At 36.8% G+C, this 18,448-nt stretch overlaps 1 protein-coding gene and 1 non-coding gene across 10 annotated transcripts in view; both read right to left on the reverse strand.

Annotated features, from left to right (window-relative positions):
- Positions 1–18,448, reverse strand: part of EPB41 (erythrocyte membrane protein band 4.1) — a 199,173-nt gene that overhangs the window by 76,923 nt on the left and 103,802 nt on the right. For all 9 annotated transcript variants that reach the window (XM_047085149.1, XM_047085148.1, XM_047085141.1 and 6 more), the window contains 3 exons: positions 12,180–12,222; positions 4,223–4,298; positions 114–332 (listed from right to left, as the gene is read on the reverse strand). In XM_047085149.1, coding sequence (XP_046941105.1) covers positions 114–332; positions 4,223–4,298; positions 12,180–12,222 — 338 coding nt within the window. The remainder of the gene's footprint in view (positions 1–113; positions 333–4,222; positions 4,299–12,179; positions 12,223–18,448) is intronic.
- Positions 17,899–18,005, reverse strand: LOC124516685 (U6 spliceosomal RNA). Its single transcript, XR_006963095.1, has one exon. It is a non-coding gene; the product is annotated as a U6 spliceosomal RNA (small nuclear RNA).

Raw genomic sequence — 18,448 nt, forward strand, 5'->3', positions numbered from 1 at the left:
GACTCTTTCTACAGCACCACATTCCCTCCAAGACAAACACCAAATCAAACCAGGTCAAGAGTTTAAACTTATTGCCAAAGCAAACACAGAAAAAACCCTGGAAACATACTTACCTGTATGACTTATGCAGTTCCATGACCTTCTCTTCAAGTTCCTTGGTCTGATTTGGGGCCAGTTTAAAATCACTAACATAATCCGCACCATGAAGTTCTGGGTCATAGTCTCCCAGCTCAGACTGGATGGTATAAGAACCTAATAGTGCTAAGGTTGCAAAGGAACAGGGCAGACGTCCTGCAACTATGTCCTGTCGAAGCTGGAGGCATAAATAATACCTACAGCCAAAAGAGAAAAAATGTTACTATGTCAGTAACAACAAAAACAAAATATAGAGAAAGAGGAAGAAAGGGGGAATGAGACAGAGATATGGAGGGAGAAAAACAAGAGAGATTAAGTAAGTATGAGATAATGCTAATAATTGTTTAACCTAGGTAGTGGGTACATGGTTGTTCATCATACTATTATTTTTTCCTTTCTGCATGTTTAAAATTTTTCCACATAAAAACTCAAAAAAAAGAAAAAAACCTTTAACTATGTTGGGCTCATGTCTGGAAGGCAATTTAAAAAGAAAAGAAGTTGCTAAGAGAGTAGATCTTAAAAGTTCTCATCACCAGAAAAAAACATTTTTGTAATTATGTGTGGTGATGGATGTGAACTAGACCTATTGTGATCATCTCATAATATATGCAAATATTGAATCATTATGTTGCACACCAGAAACTAATATAACACTATATGTCAATTATATCTCAATAACAAAAAAGAAAGAAAAGAGGAGAAACTGGGAAAAGTCTGAAGGAGGTAAAGAAATTAATATTTTATTGAGTACATTAAGTACCATATACACATAAATTATCTCATCTAATCTTCACAAAAAAACGTGTTTGGTGGGTATCATCACCAAATTACAGATAGAGAGGCAGTTTCAAAGACTAAGCTTGCTCAATGTCATATAGTAATAAAGGCTGTTTGGCTACAAAACTGGACTCCTTCTATCAAATTGCTTTGCCAAATGTGTAGATACTGTCCTTCACATAAAAAGATGACATTATTGACACATTTTTAGTAGGATATGAACATTTTCAGCTGTTTTCTCGTCAAGATGGGCTAAGCCTTCCATTCACTCTCGTCTTATAGGACTGATGCCACCAGTGTGCTACATTGTTGGGAATTCATACTGGGGTTAAAACTGTTCAGTAGAACAAACCAACCATGTGCCCCTACATGTTAGGCATTCATCTCCATCAGTATAATGTTTACACCTGTGATCCTGACCTGCTTAGCACTTTTTCTGAGTTGACCAATACAGACTGTTTGACCAAACAGGAAAGCTGGGAGATATGATTAAATTGAAAATTCCTGTATTAATTAGAATTATATCCTTGCTTTGACCATAATAAGGTGTTGAATAATGTAGATATCAACAGTCGTTTTGCTATCTATAATTTGTCACTACACACGTTTTAATTTTTTTATTTGTATTTTATTTTGATTTTTTTTAATGTTTATTTATTTATGAGACAGAAAGAGTCAGAGCACGAGTGGGGGAGGGGCAGAGAGAGAAGGAAATACAGAATCAGAGGCAGGATCCAGGCTCTGAGCTGTCAAAACAGAGCCCGACGCGGGGCTCAAACTCACAGACCGCGAGATCATGACCTGAGCGGAAGTCGGTCACTCAACCGACTGAGCCACCCAGGCGCCCCTACATACGTTTTTAAAAAAAGAGGAACGCCAACCAAATCACAAGAATCTTAATCTCCTCTAAAATCTGGGTAATTAGCAAAAAATTTCAGGGATTTGTATTGTTTTATACATAACCTCAAGGAAGATGAATAAGAAGCAACTTTAAGAGACAAATATTACATGTGAAAATGAAATAACCAAAACAATTTTTTCAGGCCAGAGATGACATCTCAACTTCAAGAATGTACTAAAGATTATCTAGACAAAGAATAATTTTTTAAAACTTTCACAGTACAATAAAACCCTGGATTGTGAGTAACTTGTTCTGTGAGTGAGCAAACATTCTAATAAATTTTAACTTGATAAACGAGCGAGGTCTTGCAATATGAATAGTACATGATGCCAAAAGTCACATGATCACAACTGAGTCAACGGTTCTTTCTCTCGCTGTGGGATTGTGGGTGATCATCTCCCATGCTCTGATGCTCGGTCTCAGGCGATGGTATCTGGTAGGAATCAGTGATTTTTCAGAATGTTGGAAGGCACCCACAACTGGCACTAGTGCATTTTTTTAACTTCAAAGCACCGATGGACAGTCCGTTGCTTTTCCGTACAAGAGTAAGCTTAGGAATGCTTTGCTTCATTCTAGGTCACGGCTGCCTGCAGATATAGACCCTTTCCTCTGCTGCCTTATTGCCAGTTATATTAGAGTATATAACAAGAGTTTATTAATACTGTAGTCAACATCTTTGCAAGCGTATACAATAGCCCCGTGCAGAAAAAGGTTGAAAAGAAGGTGGTAAGAAGAAGGAGATGATTACAGTGGAAGTTAAAAAGGAAATCATCAAGAAGTATGAACAAGTTATGCAAGTGGCCGAAATTGCAAGCTTTTATAAGAAGTCTATGTCTGCATCTTGTCTGGAGAAGAGGAAGAGGAGAGAAAAAGCAGAAGAATCCCTCACTTCAAATGAGATTAGGGAGATATATAAAATGGGGGAAACAGTGCAAAACTTTGTAGAAAAGCACCACCCAAATAAGACTGAGGCAGTCTGAGCAATAAATCTGTTTAATGACAATGCATTGTCAATTTCCACGAAATCCTCAAAAGGAGGCAAAAGCAAGTGTCATTGGATAATGTCCTTGTTAAAGTTGCACGAAAAGAAAAAGATTTCATTGAGCCAATAGAAGTGATTCCGTTAGTGATAGTGAAAGTCATCCTACACAATAACCCTCCTCTCTCATCTCCCTCACACCAGCCACAAAGGTTTTCAAAGTTAAGTGCAAGTTAATTTGTTAATTTTTCTTTATATTTTGTATTTTCTTTATTATTTTGTATCATATTATAGTATTGTAGTCATTATTATATGGAATGAATCATCTGAGTTTCCATTATTTCTTATGGGGAAATTCTCTGATATACAAGTGCTTTGAATTACAAGTATGTTTCCAGAATGAATTATGCTCACAAAGCAAGGTTTTACTGTACTTAACAATCAGAGTTGGAGTTTACTTAGGCTATTCCCTTATTTGAGCGATATGAAAACTGGGGTATAGAAACTGTATATTTGTCAGATTTGTTGTCAACAAAATCAGATTAGAAAGTCATTTCTCAGTAACCAACAGTTCAATTTAACAAACATTTGCCAAGCACCTAATATGTATAAGCATGTTATGGATATAAATAAATATGTATAATAGTATTCTTTACAATATGCTGGTTTTCAATTTTCTTTTTTAATATTAATATTTATATAGAATCCAATAAAGGTCACTTTCCTAAAAGAAATCAGTAAGTTGTTTTCAAAGAGTACAAGATTTATTTCATAAATCAAGTGGGCTCAAAAATTACTGAAAAAGATTCAGCTCATGAGGATTATGTACCTAATCACACGCTTTAAAAAAATTTTTTTTTTTTTTTTTACATTTTCATTTATTTTTGAGAGACAGACCACACGTGAGGGAGGAGGGGCAGAGAGAGAATGAGACAGAGAATCCGAAGCAGGCTCCAGGCTCTGAGCTGTCAGCACAGAGCCCGATGCAGGGCTTGAACTCACAAACTGCCTAATCACATACTTTAAAAGGGAGATAAGAAAAAACAATAGTAACACAGGCTTCAGCTTTTCTGATCCCTGTAAAGAAAACACAGTGGGGAAGGAGTATCAAAGGGAAAAAGTAGAAGAGCTATTTTACCACTATATTTGCATCTTGCTCTGTGGAGGGCATGTGGTTTATAGGCGTCCTGTACACAACTTGTCATAATACCCATTAGAAGCAAGGTTAATTCCCCTGCCAATTTCCTCTAGGCACATCACAGATAAATGAGGCTTTAAGGCTCACTTATTTGCAAACCTGTCTTGAAGTGACCAGAAACTTCCCATTTTAATAGCACAGAATTTTTCTTCAGTTCTGAATAGGGAAATTCCCAGAGCTTATGAAAATGAGAATTACTAATTCTATATTTAACTATTAATAAATTATTTACCTTGTTATATCTTCTGTTAACTGTGCTGGGTCAGGTGGATAAAACTTGACATTAAAGGTGAAATTCCAGGGGACACCTGTAAAGGTAAACACAAAAGAATTGTATGCTTATGCCTAAGTTTCTGATTGTTAGAGCACCAAAAATATTCAAAATTTTCTTTTCCTGAGTTTTTTTTAATATTCTCATGCTTTGTGGAAAGATTTGATATTTATTTAAGAAAGAAAGTTGTTTAGAACCACTTAAGAGTTTGAAAGTGTGATTTTTTTTTCTCTTTGAGCTCTGTATTAGGTTAATTGATATAAAATACTTGATAACACCTATCGTTGGTGTGGAAAATAAACACAATTATCTATTGCTGATATGAGTATAAATTGGTACACTATGGAGGACAATTTGACAAGATCTTTCTAAACATAAAATGCATATATCCTTTCACCTTGCAATTCTATCTCCATAAATGCATTTATACATATGCTTAAATGAGGTCAGAATGGTATATGTGTAAGATATTGTTTGTAATAGAAAATGTCTGAAAACAACCTAAATATATATTCATTTAGCAAGAGAAGATATATCTCCAAGATACAGCGTTAGGTGAGAACATACTAAGGTCAAGAATAGCATACATATAGAAAGCAACCATGAATGTTGAGGGTAGAAAGAAGTCTATGTTATAGGTATGATTACACATGCACAGGCAAGCCCTATAAGGATATATAATAAACCAGTTATAGTAGTTGGTAAACTAGGCAGGGGAACTCCAGGAGACAAAAACTGATAAGATAGGGGAAATATATAGGAGGAAGACCTATTTTCACTGTGTACTCTTTTATACCATTTGAATTTTACACATGTACTACTTATTAAATATAAACATTTACCTTCTTTAAAGGATAATCTTTAAATGCAAATTACTGGGGCTAAGAACTTTTGCTATTTTATTTGGTGCATATCCCTAGGATTCAAAACAGTGCTTGGTAGAACATTGATAATCAAGAAATATTTGTTGAGTGAATGAAGGAAATAAAGGAACTAATCTCACAGCATTGTTGTGAAGGTCATATGAGGATGCTACAGCTTCAGGAAAAAAAAGAGGTACTAATATATTAAAATTATCCAGTAATCCAGATTCACCAATGACTTTATGTTGTTAGGTGTAATCAAATGAAAACAAAAGCAAACACCTGTATTCCGGTTGCATTTTTCTCTCCATTCAACCCCAAACAAGAAAGTTTAACTGTATTAGAAATAACCATATCTAAACATAAATGTCTCAAGTACTAACTCTTTTACTTTTCTTAACAGCAATCGTAAGAAGAGAAACTCAAATTTTCAGTTCCCATTCTTCTCTATGTATGAGATGCAAGTTTGGGATATTGCTAATGAAGATATTCAGGTTCACTGTGAGCTAGCTCAGGGTTAAATGCAGTAAAGAGACTAAAAAAAGTCACTTGGAATTAAAAAAATATATATTAAGCTTAAGCTTTAGTTAGTGACTGTTTCTGGAATATGATTTATAAAATTAGTAATATCTTATGGAGAATATGTAGTGGGGGAAAAAAAGGTGGCTGGAACAGCTCTAAAAAATGTTAACATTAAAATTCATGCCTTCTAACTCAACAACACTTCAACAACATTGTCACCAAAGTGCATAAACTGAAGATTCATGTACTATGAAGAAATATCAAACACACTCAAAGTGACCAATTATTGAAATAACTAGCCTAGACTCTTCAAAATATCAATGTTATAAAATACTTCAAAGACTCAGGAACTGCTCCAGCTCAAAAAATCTAAAGAGATGTGCCACCTAAAGCAAAATGTCACCATAGACTTTATTTTGCTATAAAGAATATTATTGGGACAACTGATAAATAAGGTCTGTGGGTTGCAGTATTGCTTCAATGTTAATTTCCTGCTTTTAATAACTATTATAGTTACATGAGAAAATTCCTAGGTTTTAGGATATTTTAGGGGTAGAGAGATATCATAACTGCAACTTATTCTCTTTTTTACTGAGGTGAAAGTCACATAATATTAACCATTTTTAAGTATACAATTCAGTACATTTCGTGTACAATTCAGTGGCATTTAGTACATTCACAACGTTGCACAACCATCATCACCATCTAGTTTCAAAATCTTTCACCACTCCCAAAGGAGACTCTATCCATTAAGCAGTCACTCACTCACTGACCCCCACCTCCACCCCTGACAACCACTAATCTGTTTTGTTTCTATGGATCTATTGTGGCCACAATATGTGGCCATTAATATTTGTATACACACACACACACACACACACACACACACACACACACACACGCATCACATTCTGTTTAACCATTATCTATTGACGGACACTAGATTGTTTCTCCCTTTTGTCTATTGTGAAAAGTGCTGTCAAGATACAACTTTAACATGGCTCAGGAAAAAAATAAATAAAATTTAAAAAATAAAATATTAACATTTGAGGAATCTGGGGAAAAGGTATCCAGGAATTCTTTGCAGCTTCTTTCAACTTTCTGTTAGGCCTGAAGTTACATCAAAAATATTTTAAATTAACGATTGAAAAAAATTCCTGCCTTCTGAGGACACAGGAAACTAGAAATTCTCATACTACTGGTGGGGAGGTAAACTGTTACAACCATTGTAAAGGAGAGCAATTTGGCAATATCTGTAAAACTAAAACGTACTCTATAATCTAGCAGTTCCACTTTCAAGCATACATCCTAAATCAAGTGTTTTTTTAAAACTGTGGATCATGATCCATTGTGAAATCAGTTTAGTAGGTCAAAATCAGCAGTTTTAGAAATGAAACAGAATGCAAACAAAAAAAAAATCAGGATATCCTTCATAATAAAGATTAAGAATTGTTTTGTGAAATTTTGTTTTCACCTGAGATGAATTTCAAAACTCATGCTGAATAAGAAAAGCAAGTTACAAATTATTAACTATTATATAATTCAATTTACATGATGTTCGAAAAGGTAAACCATATTTTTAGGTATACATTCATAGGGAATAAAAACCATTAAAAAATACAATGAAATCATTAACACAAAATTCAGGACAGTTGTGACCTCTGCAGGAAAAGGAGAGGAAGATTCATTTGCAAGGGCACAGCTGGACTACAGAATTTTTTAAACATAATTTGGGTAAGTTATGGATCTGTATTTTTCAGTATATATACAAGGTATGTGGATTTCTTGCTTTTGCTGTGCACTATTCCAGAAAGGGGTGGAGGTGGATAGCCACACTCAGTAGGGGGAATCTCTCTTATTCAGAACCAAGGGAATTAAGCTGGGAGGAGAAAGAGAGATACTGACAAACCTCAGAAAAAGGTTCAAATGGATCATGTTTGTCTGAGGGAAATTAAAAAAAAAACAACAGGGGTGCCTGGATGGCCTAGTCGGTTGAGCCTCCGACTTCGGCTCAGGTCATGATCTCACAGTCTGTGAGTTCGAACCCCACGTGAGAGCTCTGTGCTGACAGCTCAGCCTGGAGCCTGCTTTGGATTCTGTCTCCCTCTCTCTCTGCCCCTCCCCCGTTCATGCTCTGTCTCTCTCTGTAAAAAATAAATAAACATTAAAAAAAAAAAAAAACAAACACAGACAAAGCAATATTATCCATACTATATAGATATGGGATATATAAGATAAAATATAAAAACATGGATTTAAACACCCCAAACTTATGAAAATAGTTTTCTATGGATAGGGAGAGAAGGGGATAGGACTAAGAGGAAAACAAAAAAGATAAAACTTACGTGCACTATTCTGTTCTATTATAAATTTAAAATGTTAACAAATGTTAATTCTGGGTGATGTGTACATGGATATTTCTTACGTTAACCTCCATTCTTTTCTATATCTTTTTAATATGGAAAAAATATTGCTGGTGAGTATCTATTTCAATTTTAGATATTCATATTTTTATTCTACTTCTAGGAACTTATCTACAGAAACATGTAAGTGTGTGTGTGTGTGTGTGTGTGTGTGTGTGTGTGTGTGTATGTATATATATATATATATATATATATATATATATATATAAAATGTTCACTACAACCTTGTTTGTAATAGCAAGCTACTGAGAGTAAACCAAAATGTCCATCAACAGGACTGCCTGTATACACACACACACATACACACGTGTGTGTGTATGTGTGTGTGTGTGTGTGTGTGTGTGTGTGTATGGTGCTACAAATACATAATCATTAAAAAATTTTTAAACAGGGTGCCTGGCTGGATCAGTCAGTAGAACATATGACTCTTGATCTCAGGGTTGTGAGTTCAAGCCCCACATTGGGCATAGTGCTTACTTTAAAAAAAAAAAAAAAGGGGGAGAGAGAGAGAGAAAGAATTTATAAAAAAAATAATAAATTTAAATTTAAAAAAGAAAAATTTTAAACAAAGTGAATTTATATATGTTGATATGAAGAATATTCCAAATTATGGGGCACTTGGGTGGCTCAGTTGGTTAGGCATCCAACTCTTGATTTCAACTCAGGTGATGATCCCAGGGTCATGGGATCAAGCCCCATGTTGGGTTCTGTGCTGAGTGTAGCACCTGCTTAGGATTCTCTCTCTCTTTCTCTCACTCTGCCCCTCTCCCCCACAGGGAGGCTCTCTCTCTCGAATAAAAACAAAAAATAAATTTTTAAAAGAATACTCCAAATTATGTTAAATAAAAAATACTGGTTGCATATTTATATTAAATACATATGAAACATACCTACCAAATACATATTTATTAACATATGCATATTAAATATAACATTTATTTAAAACACATATGTATTAAACAAAAATTATATTAAATATTTTTATAAATATACATATATTAAAACTTAATATAAATATGCATCTATTTACATTAAAATATTTGTATGTACATCTCTGCAAAGAACACAGAGAGTTAAAGCACAGGGTTAGAAGGGCAATTTACTTTGCATTAGATTCATTTGTATCTTTTCATTTTACTCCACATATTTCTACCACCTATTTAAACAAATTTTAAAACTATATATAGCCTACTACATAATGCATACATAATATAATGCAATACATAATACATAACAATGTATAGTAGTCCCCCCTTATCTGTGGTTTCACCTTTCCATGAACAGCCACAACCTGGAAGCAGATGATCTCCTAATGTGTGGTCACAAAATCAACAGTAGCCTATGACTAGGTCACAGTGCCTAAATCATTCACCTCGCTTCATCTTATCACATAGGCATTTTATCATGTTACATTATCATAAGAAGGATGAGTATAGGATAATAAGATGTTTTGAAAGAGATCACATTCACATAACTTTTTTATAGTATATTATTATAATTATTCTATTATTTCCTATTGTTAATCTCTTACTGTGACTAATTTATAAATTAAACTTTTTCATAGACACATATGTTTAGGAAAAAACACATTATATATAGGGTTTGGTACTATCTGCAATTTCAGCCATCCACCGGGTGACCTAGAACGCATCTCGTGTGGACACGGGGGACAAGAATACTGTATAGCATAACTGTATTTTTGAAAGGCAAAAACTTCCATATGCCTAGAAAAAATCTTGTAGCTTATACCAACTTAACAGTGATTGCATCTGGAGGATAGAATTTAGGGGCCTTTTACTTTCCCCATGATGTATTTCCATAATGTTTCAATTTTTCACAATGAGTACATATTACCTGTGTGATGCAAAATATTCAAAAATTTAAAAAAATCTTTGCGATAGATAAATGCCAATCTTCTCTTTGGCTTAATAAAATATTTACCTTTTGATTCCCTATTTAAGTTTCTATCATAAACATGGTTTTTCTTTACAATGTTAAAGGAAGGATTTTTGTTATGTTGCAGGGTTTTTTTTAAGTATTTACTTTTGAGAGAAAGAGAGAAGGAGAGAGAGAGAGTGCAAGTGGGGGAAGGGAAGGTAGAGAGGGAGATGGAGGACCCACAGCAGGCTCCTCTTTGTCAGCACAGAGCCTGACTCAGGGCTCGAACTCCTGAACTGTGAGACCATGACCTGAGCCAAAGTTGGATGCTTAACCGACTGAGCCACCCAGGTGCCCTGTTGTGTGTGTGTGTGTGTGTGTGTGTGTGTGTGTGTGTGTGTGTGTGTTTTAATGATAAACACGGGTTCTTTTTCTTAGCAAGAGATTTTTTTTCAATAGCCAGGAAGATAATCAACTAGATATTCTTCTCTACTCATCATAAATTCTGTTTTAACTTTTCTTCCTAACTACTCTTCTTATGTAATCATTTGTTCCTGAGTAATACTGCATATTAAAAGAATTTTCATTGAGGGGTGCCTGGGTGGCTCAGTCGGTTGAGCATCCAACTCTTGATTTTGGCTCAGGTTATAATCCAAGAGTTGTGGGATCAAGCCTGGCGTGTGGCTCCTCACTGAACGTGGAACCTGCTTAAGATCCTCTCCCCCTCTCTCACTCCCCCTCTCTCTCACACACTCTCTCTCTAAAATTAAAAAAAAAAATTTAAGAATTTTCACCGAAAGGGACTTGGAGTTATGTTTTTCTCATCATATCTCAAATATTCTGAAAATTTTTTGCTCTGACTTGCATTTAAAACATTTTATAGTCAAGGAACAAATAGGGAGAGTTGCCAGTCCAAAGACGTATTTTGTTTTTCTATCTTGAGAAATATAGATTATAAATAGGGTCTAAAGGAAAACATATCACCATAGCAAAGTTTTTCTTTTAAGAAACAAATGAAAAAATTTGTTTTCAGGTGACAGAGTTAAAACTTACTAACTTACTAAGCCTCTGCAGTTTCTAGAAGTTTCCTTAAAAATAAAGTAAACTAGGGGCGCCCAGGTGGCTCAATCGGTTAGGCATTTGACTTCACCTCAGGTCATGATTTCTCAGTTCATGAGTTAGAGCCCCACGTAAGGCTCTGGGCTGACAGCTCAGAGCCTGGAGCCTGCTTCAGATTCTGTGTCTCCCTCTCTTTCTGCCCCTCCCTTTGCTCGCACTCTGTCTCTCTCTGTCTCAAAAATAAACATTAAGGGGCGCCTGGGTGGCGCAGTCGGTTAAGCGTCCGACTTCAGCCAGGTCACGATCTCGCGGTCCGTGAGTTCGAGCCCCGCGTCGGGCTCTGGGCTGATGGCTCGGAGCCTGGAGCCTGTTTCCGATTCTGTGTCTCCCTCTCTCTCTGCCCCTCCCCCATTCATGCTCTGTCTCTCTCTGTCCCAAAAATAAATAAATGTTGAAAAAAAAAATTAAAAAAAAAATAAACATTAAAAAAAATAAACTAAAAGTACATTTAGTCATAAACAGTAAGAAAAAAGTCTCTACCCGTTAGCTCATTGGGCCTGGAGCTACAAACTACTAATCTATGCTTTCTTCGACCTAGACATATTTATCTCAGGACAGCATCTGAGCAGAGAGTACAACAGTAATATATACTAGTGGGCTTGGAGCTAAGAGAAAGCCACAATGTCTGAAGGCCACTGGCAAGGAACTCTTGTTCTTCTACTAACAGAAGAACTGTTTGGAAGAAGATTGTTGAAAACAGACAAAAAGAACTACAGAGAGGAAAACATGAAGAAGGTTAGAATGCAACAGTCCAGAACAATTTAAAAGGAAGAGGACAAGGTAGCAAACTCCTTTGAGAATGGACTCCCATATCCTTTTTCTTTCCTTATCTTTGTTCTTTTCTAACTTGTTTTTCTCAACTGTTCCAATCTTGCCCAACTGTGCCTAGTTGTAAAAAAAAAAATCAAGATCTGACCTACATCTCAATAGTGTCTACCTCTGCTGTATCTTTCTATTATGGAATCTCCTCCTTCCAGGGGAAGGCTTTATCTCAATTCCAGAGCCATCTGCCATAGTCAGGATTCTAAAGTGACTCAGAGCCAGAAAATGGTTGAAAATCCTCTGACCTACTAAAAGAAAGAAAGAACTATAAAAAGGACTATATTCACTTACCACGAACCTGCTTTTTTATTTCTTTGGCAGAATCCAGCCATGTCTGTAAAAAGAAGAAAAGTCATTCACAAAGAGCTCCAAAAACACATAAACCACAGAGTACCAGAGCAGGGTTACTGACTGTCATCGAACAGAGTCTCCAGGTCAACCTACATGTCTGATATTAACTTCACACAGGATAGTAAATCTGAGCAGAGAAATAGGGAGCCAGACAGTTAGGCCTGAATCCTAGCTCCACTATTAGCTAGCTGAGTGATTTGAGGCATCTATTCATCTCAGTTTCCTCACCTACTAGAGGAAATTTAGATGAGATACCAGAAGTAGAGCCTATCTCAGAGACATATGAAGAAGATTAAATGAGTTCATGTATATAAAGCCTTAAGTAAACAAGAAATGCTAAATGAGCACTTGTTATTTTATCATTCTATAAAGAGTAGTAGGGATCTATAACCGAGACTAGTTAACATCACCCACATCTTATTTTTCCCTCCAGTTCTGACCTCCAATCTCATTTAAGTTTTCTTTTAAAAAAAAATTTTTTTAATGTTTATTTTTGAGAGAGAGAGACAGAGACAGAGCATGAGCTGGGGAAGGGTAGGGAGAGAGGGAAACATACAATCTGAAGCAGGCTCCAGGTTCTGAGCTGTCAGCACAGAGCCTGATTTGGGGCTTGAACTCATAAACTGAGATCATGACCTGAGCCGAAGTCAGATGCTTAACCAACTGACCCACCCCAGGCGCCCATCTCATGTCAGCACAGCTTCTGGTACATGGTTCATGCTCAGTTAATATTTACTGGATGAATGGTTATGTTGTTTTCTCTGACTACTCTTGCCCACACTAATCTCTCCTTTTACTGTTCTCCAAGTCCACTTACGGTCTATACACCATTTGGGCAAGGTTCTTCCACTTGTGGTGGACTGTGCAAAATAATGGCACTTGGAAAGAGCCTCACCATTAACATCTTCCATAGGCTCCTTGGAAATGTCTAAAGAGAAACTTCTAAATTAAATTGTTTAAAATATTTTTATTGATATGAAACATACAAAAAAGTACCTAAAACATAAGTGTATAAATCAATAAATTCTCAAAGTGAACACATAAGCTCAACATTATTAGTACCCAGGAGCGCCTCTCATGACTCCTCCCAATCCCTCCCCATTCTCTCCTCCAAAAGACTTAAAACTGAATTTCAGTGATATTTAGAAAAGAAGAGTAAAAGTGTCCCCTCCTCATCCTCTATCCACAAAGACAAAAGGCACAAGAAATGGCCCTACCCAAGAAATGAACTTGAAAACCAGTCTTATATTTGATTATATACTACTTTAACTGTTAAATAAAGATAGTTATCACAACAGACAATAAGCACAAGAGTGAGGATTAATTTCCTTTTCTTTCCCCTTCTCCCACAATTAACATAGAAAATTAAGAAATACGTGTTAAAAATATACCACTTAACGGGCACCTGGGTGGCTCAGTCGGTTGAGCATCCGACTTCGGCCCAGGTCAGACCTCATGGCTCGTGAGTTTGAGCCCCACATCAGGCTCTGTGCTGGCAGCACAGAGTCTAGACCCTACTTTGGATTCTGTGTCTCTGTCTCTCTCTGCCCCTCCTCTGCAAATGCTCTCTCTCTCTCTCTCTCTCTCTCTCTCTCTCTCAAAAATAAACATGAAAAAAAAATTTTTAAATACCACTTAATATAAAACTGTTCCTTAGAATAAAAACTAGATACATATTTGTTTAAGCCCTGTCAGAAAAGCAGTAACCCTCATCTCTCATTATGATTAAAGAACTTTAAAGTTGTTGTAGGTTGTTGTTGTAAAAGCACCATTTAGGAAGTTTTGTGGAACCTCTAGGAATCATTTTTTTAATTTTTTTCTTACATTTATTTCTTTTTGAGAGACAGAGAGAAACAGAGCACAAACGGGGGAGGGGCAGACAGAGAGGGAAACATAGAATCTGAAACAGGCTCCAGGCTCTGAGCTGTCAGCACAGAGCCTGATGCGGGGCTCGAACTCACAAACCGTGAGATCATGACCTGAGCCAAAGTTGGACTCCCAACCAACTGAGCCACCCAGGTACCCCCAGAGAATCATTTTTTTTAATGTTTATTTATTTATCTTGAGAGAGAGAGAAAGGGGGAGCAATCACAGAGAAGGAGCGGAGAGTGAGGGAGAAAGAAAATCCCAAGTAGGCTCCTCACTACTTGGAGAGAGCCCTATGCAGCGCTTGATCTCACAAACCATGAGATCATGACCTGAGCCAAAGTTAAAAGTCAGATGCTTAACCAACTGAGCTATCCAGGTGCCCCAAGAATCATCATTTATACCATGCAATCCAGAACTCTTAACAAAGACTACTTTTTACCACTTTGGAACGAACATCTCCCACCATTATGAGGCAACTCTATATTTTCCACTATTTTTCAGAGGAATCTCCCAAGGTAACCTGAAGATGCCAAGTTTCTTACAGAGACTGTACAGTCATTCTAGAACTCTGGAGCTAGAATTCCCACAAATTTGACATAAAGAGGGCAAACCCAGATTTGTGTCAATCACATACGACTCCAAGTAAATGACCTTATAGAATAAATCAGCGCTTCAGTATCTAGACGTCCAAATCCAAATCAAAAACAATATGTACAAAATAATAAAAATCAATGTATATAAGAGTTGGCACTTTTATGTTCAATTTAAATGATTCCATTCACAGCATTTTATTTAGCCAACAAATACCTGAGGAATGCCCCCATGTGCTAGCCACTGTAGCTTCAAAAAAAGGATTTAAAAATAGCACTTGTCCTCACAGAGCTAGTCTAATGGAAGAGGTGAATAGCAAACAATTGATTTGTTTGTTCTAGGTGTGAAAATGACTATGACAGAAATGTGTGAGAGTGCTATGAGAGAGCATAGAGTGTTCTAGGAGCACAGAGGAGGTGCACCAAGATGAACTGGGGGTAAGAGGCAGGAAACGTTTCTCAAAGGAGTATTTGGGAGTACTAAACTGTATCTTAAGGGACAAACAAGAATTAGCCAGGCAAAATAGAAGATGAAGTAAATAAAAAGGCACAGGGTATAAGAGAACAGGATACATTTGAGTTGCTACATGTAGTCGAGCATAGCTAGAACACAGAGGTGAGGAGGGGAGATACACAATGCAAGAGAATGGTTAAGGGTCAGATCATGGGGGATGCAGTATTCCACAGTAAGAAACTTGGACTTTATCAAGTGCCAGGCAAAGGGGAGCCATTAAAGGATTTAAAGTAAAGGAGAGACATAAATTAGAGGAAGCATGACTGTAGACAGGGAGACCAAATAAGAGGTGGTTTCTGAGAATGATAATTGTGGTACAGAAGAGAATAATGATCATGGGTACTGGCTTTGAAGTCACAGTCTTGAGTTCTAATCCTGTCACAACCTATCATTTATTTACTAGCTATGTAACCTTATCTAAGATCATCTAAATCTCAATTTTCTCATACACAAAACTGGGATAAAACTACCCTCCTGACAGAGTTATTATGGATTAAATTATTTGGTGTATTTAAAAAGCACATAACCAGCACTCAATAAAGTGTGCTGATATTGACAATCAAAAGGGTTTGATAGGATGACTATGGGTCAGAGAAAAAAGAGCTTGAATGTATGAGAAGGTGGGGTACAGGGGGAATGATTTGAGTTGGTAAGTTATAAAGTTAAAGGATAATTCCCAAGTTGCCACCTTAGGGAACTGGGAGGAGTAGTACTATTCACTGAAATAGGAAATGTAGGATATAAAAAAGAAATCGATTTTCTTGAAGAAGAAGAAAAAAATAGCAAAAAAAAAACTGGAAACAACTCAAATGTCCATCAATAGTGGAATAAATAAATTGTGGTATATTTTGTAGATATATTTTTGAGGCATCTTTGGAAATCCACATGAAATATTTCAATAGACAGCTGGATAAACAGGTCCTGACATTCAGTAGAGAGATTTGGGCCAGAAATATAAATCTGGGCACTTTTCCCATATAAGTGATAGATAAAACCATGAAAGAAGACAAAAATCACAGAGGAGTGAAAAGAAAGACACTAAGGACAGACCTTTGGGGAACACTTGCATTTAAGGGATGGAGAAAGGGCAAAGAGCTGAGAAATAAACTGAGAAGGGGTGAGCAAAGTGGCAGGAGGAAAACAGGAGAGACTGGTATCATAGAATCTAAAGGAATAGAAAGCTTCAAGGATGGGCGGACAAGATCATCCATGCTACAAAATGGACAGGAAACATAAGGATGAAAAACTCAGATTTATCTTGGCAAGAGTAGTTTCAGCTGAGTGATAAGAGTAGCAATCCAAATGCAGTACCTCATACTAAGTGCAGGTGAGGATGTGGCACAGCTGGAACTCATTCAGTGCTCGTAGAGTGTCAACTGGTAACACCACTTTGGAAAGCTGTCTGATACTATCCACTAAAGCTGAACATATGCGTTCTTTATAACCCAGCAATTCCACTTTAGGAATACACCCAACAGAAATGTATGTGACAAGATGTGCACTAACACACATGTACAAGAATGCTCCTAGCAGCAGTATTCTTGAAAGCTCAAACTATATACAAGCCAAACATCCATCAACAGTAGAATACAAAGTGTGGTACAAACGATGAACTTTTATACAGAAATGAGAATGAATGAGCTACTGCTACTCACAACATGGATGAATCTCAAAAACACAATACTGAACAAAATAAATCAGACCTAAGAGAACACATGTATGATTTCATTTATGCAACACAGTTTAAAAACAGGCAAAACTAACTCATGGTGATAGATGTTAGGAAGACACCTGTTACTTTTAATGGGGGGTAAGGTAGGGGTAATGATTGTTAGGGGATGGAGGTAGTGACTTAGAGGGGGACGAAAAGGGATTCTGGAGTCTGGTAATCTAGGGGTGTTTATCCAAATGTGTTCCCTTTGTAAAAATTCTTTGAAATATGCATGCGTGATTTATGCACCTCCCTGTATTATGTTAGACTAATAGGCAGTGAGGAACTAGAGATAGTTATATGTAAACTAATTTCTCAAGAGCATGGTTGTGTAGGACAGGCAAAAGGATTATAACTAGCGAAAAGAGACAGAAATTAACTGATAAAACAACAAAATGTTGAGAGGACAAAAGAACTGTATCTTATTAGGGATCTTAAGATGCCCTCTCAAACAGCACTTCTGATGATCTTCTGGTTTCTATTTGAATACTTTCAGTTACAAGGGTTCCCTTTAATTTTTTTTTTTTTAAGAATTCCCTTTTGGGGCACCTGGGTGGCTCAGTCGGTTAAGCGTCCGACTTCGGCTCAGCTCATGATCTCACAGTCTGTGGGTTCGAGCCCCGCATCGGGCTCTGTGCTGACAGCTCAGAGCCTGGAGCCTACTTCGGATTCTGTGTCTCCCTCTCTCTCTGCCCCATCCCCACTCATGCTCTGTCTCTCTCTGTCTTAAAAATAAATAAAATATTAAAAAAAATTTTTTTTCAATATATGAGTTTATTGTCAAATTGGTTTCCATACAACACCCAGTGCTCATCCCAAAAGGTGCCCTCCTCAATACCCATCACCCACCCTCCCCTCCCTCCCACCCCCCCCATCAACCCTCAGTTTGTTCTCAGTTTTTAAGAGTCTCTTATGCTTTGGCTCTCTCCCACTGTAACCTCCTTTTTTTTTTCCCTTCCCCTCCCCCATGGGTTTAAAAATATGGAACGCTTCACGAATTTGCGTGTCATCCTTGCGCAGGGGCCATGCTAATCTTCTCTGTATCGTTCCAATTTTAGTATATGTGCTGCCGAAGCGAGCACTAAAAAAAATTTTTTTAAAGAATTCCCTTTTAAGGGTCCATTTTGCCAATCATATCGTGTGAGTTAAATAAATTAACATTTCAAACAGAATTTAAGTTTGTGATTCAAAAAGAATCACATTCCTTCTTGTGCTTAAAAAAAAAGTTTCAAAACAGCAGAGATGAACAACAGCAGTAGCCTGATATAGATCTTCATTCATTCAATTGAAGAATTACAGGTCTCGCTTGTGCTCTCCTACTTCAAAACACCTCACGTGTTGTCCCTTTCACTTTGAATTCTCTATCCCAATTTCTTCATCTAGAAGATTCCTGACCATCTCTTATAAGTCAGATCTTATGTTACTTCCTGCAGGAAACCCTTTCTATGTGGGTGCCCATCTTACTACTGCCCCCTCCCCACCCCCGTCAGTCTGGGAGCTCCCTGAGCAATGAGACTACCTATGT

The sequence above is a fragment of the Lynx rufus genome, unplaced genomic scaffold (assembly GCF_022079265.1).
Source record: "Lynx rufus isolate CCGP_SWC_20201006 ecotype Redwood Valley unplaced genomic scaffold, mLynRuf1.p SCAF_2, whole genome shotgun sequence".
Lineage (NCBI taxonomy): Eukaryota > Metazoa > Chordata > Mammalia > Carnivora > Felidae > Lynx > Lynx rufus.